This window comes from Colobus angolensis, unplaced genomic scaffold (genome assembly GCF_000951035.1).
Source record: "Colobus angolensis palliatus isolate OR3802 unplaced genomic scaffold, Cang.pa_1.0 Scaffold29, whole genome shotgun sequence".
NCBI classification, from domain to species: domain Eukaryota; kingdom Metazoa; phylum Chordata; class Mammalia; order Primates; family Cercopithecidae; genus Colobus; species Colobus angolensis.
In genome coordinates, this window is record NW_012116154.1 from 3,558,509 (window position 1) to 3,567,383 (window position 8,875).

The window sequence follows — 8,875 nt, forward strand, 5'->3', positions numbered from 1 at the left end:
TAATAATAATGTCTCTTTATTTTTATATACAAAACTAGTACTAGCATTGTCTGGGAACTTCAGAACACTCAATAGCTTTGGAAAGTACTCAATAAATAAAAACAGAAATCTGAACACTATGTAACAACAGATACTAAAGTTCCCAGACAGAAACGAAGGAAACTATTCTTAAATTATCAACATTGGCATAGCATCAATGATAACCTTATCTCCTCCTACGGGATGCACTGTACATTTCATTCACTCTTTAGTTTAACAAACACTTCGGCTTCCACTTCATGGTAGATTTAAGTTCATATTTCCATTTGTAACTTCCAATTTTAAGATCTGAAGATATGTGAAGTGTGTTTCTTTCGTCCAGGTTGGAGTGCAGTGGTGTGATCTCAGCTTACTGCAACCTCTGCCTCCTGGTTTCAAGCGATTCTCCTGCCTCAGCCTTCTGAGTAGCTGGGATTACAGGTGCGCACCACGACACCTGGCTAATTATTTTCAGTAGAGATGGGGTTTCATCATGTTGGCCAGGCTAGTCTTGAACTCCTGACCTCTGGTGATCTACCATGCTTGGCCGTATCTTGTTTTTTATTTTATTTATTTTTGAGACAGGGTCTCAAAACATATATTATTAAACCAGCTTTAACTCTCTTATCATACAAAAGAAAATGCTATTTTGAATATGCATGTACAGATGAGCATATGCTCATTAAAGATTATTAGTATTGGTATGTGTATACAACTTAACATGTAAAAAATATGTTGATAACACCAAGAAAAAAGAGCAAAATTCACAACTTTATTTTTTTTTTTTGAGACAGAGTCTCATTCTGTAGTCCAGGCTGCAGTGCAGTGGCACGATCTCGGCTCACTGCAACCTCCGCCTCCCAGGTTCAAGCAATTCTTGTGCCTTTGCCTCCTGAGTAGCTGGGACTACAGGCTCATGCCACCATACCTGACTAGTTTTTGTTTTGTTCTGTTTTTTGCATTTTTAGTAGAGACAGGTTTTTGCCATTTTGGTCATGAACTACTGAGCTCAAGCCATCTACCTGCCGCTGCCTCCCTAAATGCTGGGATTATAGGCATGCAAACCATCGCATCCGGCCTACAACTTAATCTCTATTCGAGCAGGACACACCATTGGGCTAGAATTTTACTAATGATTTTTTCACTAGCACAATACACATTACAATTTAACACTAGAAATCATATTGGTTGTATGCATTTAATCAAATTCCTTCTACAGTATTATCACCTGATTTAAAGATATATTTTCTCTGTTTAGAAGTAAGCCTACTTTTCTAGTCAATGATATATTGCATAATAATAAACAAAATATTCTGTGACCATGGTAAGACAAATGTGAATTTTTAATCTTTTCTCAAATTTTAGCTGCATAGTAGTAATGAAAATATAACCAGCTACTTTGATACTTTTACCTCATAAGACTTAAAATTAAGCCTGAGTCCAAACACATGTGAACACACAATTCAGCAAGAAATTTACATAAATACTCCCCATCCTTCTCATTTTATTTACCAATCAGTAAAAATTCAAATCAACGTAGTATACATCTAGAACATATTTATCATGTTCATTAACATTTACTGCAAGAGCATAATGCCACAAGTGGGGTATGTACCATATTTATTTTCTTGTTTGTTCTTTATTTAAAAAATTTTTATTTTATATATACCATATTTAAAGAACACTAAACTGCAACTATGACTAACTGGTTGAAGTCACAGTAATATAAATTGGAGTTGAACCTAAGATGTTTCTAAACGTCAAAGCTACCTCCAAATGGAACAGTTGGAATTAGAGATGTAGAGAGGCCTTTATTTTTCTTTTTTGTGTGTGTGTGTGTGACTAGAGACAGGGCCTTGCTATGTTGTCCAGACTGAACTCAAACTCCCAAGCCCAAATGCTTCTTCTGCCTTGACTTCCTAAAGTGCTGACATTACAGGCGTGAGCCACCATGCCAAGGCAGGTAACAGTGGCCTTAACAGCAAGATGTAGTAGCAGCAAAGACGTCAGACATACTTCAGTTCTTATGTTTTGAGTCTATTTTTATCATTTTAATAAAACAGGGGTGTGGGTGTGGTGGCTCATGCCTGTAATCCCAGCACTCTGGGAGGCCAAGGTGGAGGGATCACTTGAGCCCAGGAGTTAAAGGCTGCACTAAGCTATGATTGTGCATGCCATAACACTCCAGACTGAGCAACAGAGTAAGACCCTGTCTCTAAATAAAGTGGGGATGAGGTGGGAGAGATTTAATAAAATATTTATTTCAAGAATTAAATGAAGTTACAGGTCGAAGTGCCTAAAACAGAGCCACAATTATGCAATTACTTTGAAGCTATTATACCCTATAAAGGCTACACTTTTACTGAGACATAATTCACCCACTTAATGTGTACAACTTTGTTTTCTTTTCTTTTTTTGAGACGGAGTCTTGCTCTGTTGCCCAGGCTGGAGTGCAATGGCATGGTCTTGGTTCACTGCAACCTCTGTCTCCCAGGTTCAAGCAATTTTCCTGCCTCAGCTTCCTGAGTAGCTGGGATTACAGGCACGTGCCACCACACCCAGCTAATTTTTGTATTTTTAGTAGAGATGGCGTTTCACCACATTGGCCAGGCTGGTCTCGAACTACTGACCTCAGGTGATCCACCCACCTCAGCCTCCCAAAGTTCTGGGATTACAGGCATGAACCACCGTGCCCAGCAACTGTACAACTTGCTAACTTTTAGTATATTCACAGACTTGTGCAACTATCACCACAATCTATTTTTTGACTATTTTATCACCTCAAAAAGAAACCTGGCTGGGTATGGTGGCTCTCGCCTGTCATTCCAGCACTTTGGGAGGCCGAGGCAGGAGGATCATGAGGTCAGGAGATTGAGACCATCCTGGCTAACACGGTGAAACCCTGTCTCTACTAAAAATACAAAAAATTAGCCGAGCATGGTGACGGGCGCCTGTAGTCCCAACTACTCAGGAGGCTGAGGCAGGAGAATGGCCTGAACCCAGGAGGCACAGCTTGCAGTGAGCTGAGATCATGCCACTGCACTCCAGCCTGGGCGACAGAGCGAGACTCTGCCTCAGAAAAGCAAAACAAAACAAAAGAAACCCTGTAACCATTGGCAGTTACTTCCCCATTCTTCTATCTCTAAGCCACCACCAAATTCCTTTCTGTCTCTAGTCTCCAGGATTTGCTTTTTCCAATATTTCATAAAAATAATACAATGTGAAGCTTTTGTCTCTGGTTTCTTTCACTTAGCATAATGTTTTCAAGGTTCACTGATACGTTGTAGCATTTATCAGTACTTCATTTTTCTTTATAACCAAATAGTACTCCATGGTATGGATATACTGCATTTTATTTATCCATTCACCAGATGACGAACATTTTTGGTTGCTTCCATTTTTTGGCTGTAATGAATAGTGCTGGTATGAACATCTGTGTACAAGTTACTGTGTGGATAAATGTTATACCTAGAAGTAAAACTGCTGAGTCACAAGGGAACTCTAAGTTTGCCATTTTGATCAAACTGTTTCCCAAAGAGGCTGCAACATTTTACATTTCCCCCAGCAATGTATGAGAATATCAATTTATAGAGAAAATTTAAGTGTCAATACTACTGTATTTTAAAATGCTGTTACAAAGGAAAGCCAACAGACTACTTTGGAAAGGGCCTCCCTCACTTGGGGTGGCAGTCATTGGTTAATGCTGTCTAACATTTACCAAGTGCTTACTACTATTCCAGACACTTGTAACTTACATTTCATCAAATATCAGGCACCATCAACTATTTAACATAACATTGTTTTATGTACCCTTACGATACAGTTTGGATTTGGGTCCCTGCCCAAATCGCATGTCAAATGGTAATCCCCAGTGTTGGAGGTGGGGCCTAGTGGAAACTGGATCATGGTTTCTTATGGCTTAACACCATCCTCCTTGGTGCTGTCATCATGTTAGTGAGTTCTCATTAGATCTAGTTGTTTTCAAGTGTGTAAGCATTTTCCCCAACTCCCTCTTGCTCCTTTTCCTGCTATGTAAGACGTGTCTGCTTCCCCTTGGCCTTCTGCCATGATTATACATTTCCTGAGGCCTCCCCAGAAGCAGAAGCCACTGTGCTTCCTGCACAGTCTACACAACCACGAGCCAATTAAACCTCGCCCAGGCTGGAATGCAATGGCGCATCCTCAGCTCACCGCAACTTCCGTCTCCCGGGTTCAAGCCATTCTCCTGCCTCAGCCTCCCAAGCAGCTGGGATTACAGGCATGAGCCACCATGCCCAGATAATTTTGTATTTTTAGTAGAGTCAGGGTTTCTTCATGTTGGTCAGGCTGGTGTCAAACTCCCGACCTCGGGTGATCCGCCTGCCTCACTCTCCCAAAGTGCTGGGATTACAGGCCTAAGCCACTGCGCCCGGCCTTAAACCTCTATGTTTATAAATTACCCAGTCTCAGGTATTTCTTTATAGCAGGGTGAGAACATACCAACACACTTTGGGAAACAAAAACCTCTGCCAATTAAATTATGACATGCCATTCACCAAAAGATGTATCCTGATTTCACAGATGTTAAAAATGTGGGGAAAAAATAGATCATAGAATTAATGAAATACAGTTCTCTACACCGATTAACTTCTTTAGTCTTTGTAACCTTATGAAAAGATTTTGCAGGTGAAGAATCTGAGACACAGAGATTACATAAGAAAGATCTGAACTCTGGTTGATTGTTCTTAAATACTCACAGGTTGAGAGATTTTGTCCTTACTTTTTCCTTATCAGAACAAAGGAAGCAGAGCCCAGTGACTTAACATATGGGCTTATAATAGCCATATGGAATCTGGTTCCATTTAACTTCTAAGCCTCAGCTCACTCATTTATTAGGGTAGTTATAAAGACTTTTGGGAAAAGCATATAAAATTCCTAGCACAAAACAAGTGACAGCTGCTACCGTCATTATTTAATAGTAAAAATAAACTTTTTTTATTAATAGTAAACATATTATTTTACTACATATAGTAAATAGTAAAATAGATAATGGTTCTTCTAAGAGTTCTTTTCTTCCTTTCTCCTTATTTCCACGAAAAAAACAAAAAACAAAATAAAACAAAATCCAAGGCCAGGCACAGTGGCTCACGCCTGTAATCCCACAGCACTTTGGGAGACCAAGGCGGGCAGATCACAAGGTCAGGAGATCGAGACCATCCTGGCTAACATGGCCTGAACCCGGGAGGCGGAGAATGGCCTGAACCCGGGAGGCGGAGCTTGCAGTGAGCTGAGATCGCGCCACTGCACTCCAACCTGGGCGATAGAGCAAGACGCTGTCCCCAAAACAAAAAACAAAAACCAAAAACAAACAAAAAAAATTAGCCGGGCATGGTGGCAGGCGCCTGTAGTCCCAGCTACTCAGGAGACTGAGGCAGGAGAATGGCGTGAACCTAGGAGGCGGAGCTTGGAGTGAGCTGAGATTGCACCACTGCACTCCAACCTGGGCGACAGAGCAAGACTCCATCCCCCCAAAAAAACACAAAAACAAACAAACAAAAAAAATCCAAATGTCCATGAACAGCTGAATGAGAAAACAAAATACGGTCTATACTTAGAATGGAATGTTATTCAGCCTTAAAAACAAATTCTGACACGTTTTAACACGAATGAACCTTGATGACATTATGCTAGGTGATATAAGCCAGACACAAAATGACATTTTATGATCCCACTTACATGAGGTTTATGAATTAATCAAATTTAGAGAAACAAAAACAGTGGTTACCAGAAGCTGGGAGCAGGGAATAATGGGGAGTTATTGCTTAATGGGCATGAAGTTTCAGTTTGGGAAGGTGAGAAAGTTCTATAGACAGATAATGGTAGAGGTTAAACAATAAGGTAAATATACTGCCACTGAACTGTACACATAAAAATGATTACAATGGTAATTTTATGTCATGTATATTTTATTATAATAAAAAAAATCAACCAGGCTTATCAGAAAATAGAGGTACATAAACAATAGACTAATAGGCACCCCATAATGTTAGGTGAGCCAAAATCACCCTGGAACTTTCATTATCATATCTGCTCTTAAACTGGAACAACCAATAGGTTGAATGAACAAATTCTAGAACATTCTGAGTGACTGCTATCATATGCTCAAGGGACACTATACTATTGGAAACTACTGATAATATATAGGTGTATAAGACATGGTCCTTGACTCAGGAGCATAAAAGCTAGAAAAAGATACATATCCAAAATAATACATGAGTTGGAACTGTATTTGTGTTGCCACTATATAAATTGTATAAAATGCTATTGAGAGAGGAGAGGGAGAAACATTTGATGAACTCAGCTTAAAGAAGAAAGTGATACTCGGGCCTCATAGAAAACTAGAATTTTAAATAATGGTGACAAAGATTTAAGCGAAACTGATAGAAAGCTGTGGAAGAATAAGCATCATCTACAAATAAACAATCTAAGATGGAAAATGAACCCACATTGTGGGTGGAAGTGGTAGAAGATTAGAGTGGGAAACAAGATTGGGGTCAGGTTCCGGGAGGTTTAAAGTGCCAAGCCATGGAGTTTAAACTTTATTCAGGGAAAGAAAAGCAGCATGATCAAAACTGCACTCTAGGAATATTTCTAGACCAATAGTGCAGAGAATGAGTAGAAATGGCAAAGATGGAAGGGTGATTAAATAACAGACAAAATAGGGAATAAAGTTGAATGCCTAAAGTGCTGATGACAGTAAAAGCAGAGACACAAAGGAAGTGGTTCAATCAAAAAATAAGTTTAGGTTGGGTCCCCATGTTGTACATGATCTTAGGGTATTCTATTCTCCCTTTCAACATTTATCACAGTTGCAATTCCATGCTCAGTTTTTGTTTTTGTTTTTGTTTCGAGACGGAGTCTTGCTCTGTCGCCCAGGCTGGAGTGCAGTGGCCGGATCTCAGCTCACTGCAAGGTCCGCCTCCCGGGTTCACGCCATTCTCCTGCCTCAGCCTCCCAAGTAGCTGGGACTACAGGCGCCCGCCATCTTGCCCGGCTAGTTTTTTTTTTTTTTGTATTTTTTAGTAGGGACAGGGTTTCACCGTGTAGGCCAGGATGGTCTCGATCTCCTGACCTCGTGATCCACCCGTCTCGGCCTCCCAAAGTGCTGGGATTACAGGCTTGAGCCACCGCGCCCGGCCCATGCTCAGTTTTTTACCCCACTATAATGTGAGTTCTATGAAAGGAGGAACAGTGTAAGTCTTAGTTACTGCTATATTCCTTGGCACAAAGTACTCAAATAATGACTGAATGTAGAAGCTAGTCTCCTAAAACACATACTTCTTTGAGTCAAGTAAGAACCTCTGTCTATGTGTAAAAGGGCTCTCTAAATTTGGGAACACTGACAAGTATTTCTAGATCTAGCATATGAGCCATTGTCAGATGTACATCCTATTCCAGTTTTGAGCCATTAATGGCTGCCTTTGGGTAAGTTTGCTTTTCATTCTAATTTCAGAAGCCATCTGCCACTACCTAAAATACTGCCCATATCAAATTTGCACAGTAAACAACTCATAAAGCTGTGACTTTAATAAGCCCTAAAATATATATTAATAAAAAGAGGTCAGAAATATAAAATATTTTATAAGTTCATGCACAAAAATAGGCTTACAATACCTTAGGGGGATTAAATGGGTATGTTTCTGGTATTTTTATCTCTAGTTGATATCTTCCTCCTAAAAAAATGGGGAAAACAAAGTTAAGAATGCTGCTCAATTCAAATATGTAAAACAAATATACTGATGAACTTTTCAGAGCAGCTATTTCATATTCAATTATAAAAATTCATTTTAAAGTTGAACCCCAGAAAGAAAGTAATCAAAAGCACTAGTTTTTAATTTAAAGGTTGTTTAAAGCATACAGAATATCCACTTCACACAACTGTATTAGTTTATAAGTGAGTAACAAGGCTAGAGATAAATACATTAAATCTAGACAATGCAATGTCAACATTTCATCAGGACAATTAACTATTATAGTTCTAATCTTCCACTGTGTCCTCTAATTCACCCTGTTAAGAATTGCTAAATAGCAAACAAACAAAAAAAAGGTCAGAAAAAAAAAGAAGAAAGAAGGCAAGGAGTGATGAAAGTATAGATGATACAAAGGACAGAGATTATGCCATAAACAAAATTCTACTTCTGGCTGGTTCTTGCAAATAAAATAAGGTCCCAATCTTTTCATTTGTGCCCTAAATTAAATGTCAATACTTACTTGTTAACATTTTATTTGTGCAATTAAATTGTAATTACTTTTGTACCAGCCTAATAAAAACAAGCTGGGTCCATGGCTAATGCCTGCAGTCCCAACACTTTGGGAGGCCGAGGTGGGAGGACTGCTTAAAGCTAGGCCAGGAGTTTGAGTACAGCCTGGTCAATACAGCAAGACCTTGTCTCTATTTTCATATAAAAAACTTTAAATATATTTTTTATTTTTTAAACAAAATTCAACAAGAGAGATAGACATAAAGACAAACTATTCCATTTATTTTCTTTCTTTCTTTCTTTATTCATACATACATACATACATACATACATACATACATACATACATACAGAGTCTTACTCTGTTGCCCAGGCTGGAGTGCAGTGGAGTACAGTCTCTGCTCACTTCAAGCTCCGCCTCCTGGGTTCACGCCATTCTCCTGCCTCAGCCTCCCAAGTAGCTGGGACTACAGGCACCCACCACCACGCCCGACTCATTTTTTGTGTTTTCAGTAGAGACAGGGTTTCACCGTGTTACCCAGGCTGGTCTCGATCTCCTGACCTCATGATCCACCCACCTCGGCCTCCCAAAGTGCTGGGATTACAGGCGTGAGCCA

At 39.6% G+C, this 8,875-nt stretch overlaps 1 protein-coding gene across 5 annotated transcripts in view; it reads right to left on the minus strand.

The window, feature by feature from the left end:
* Positions 1-8,875, minus strand: part of UBE2K (ubiquitin-conjugating enzyme E2K) — a 109,677-nt gene that overhangs the window by 40,604 nt on the left and 60,198 nt on the right. For 4 of the 5 annotated variants that reach the window (XM_011949087.1, XM_011949085.1, XM_011949086.1 and 1 more), the window contains one exon: positions 7,672-7,730. The exons of the other annotated variant lie outside the window; for it this stretch is intronic. In XM_011949087.1, the coding sequence (XP_011804477.1) occupies positions 7,672-7,730 (59 nt within the window). The remainder of the gene's footprint in view (positions 1-7,671; positions 7,731-8,875) is intronic. 5 annotated transcript variants of the gene reach the window in all.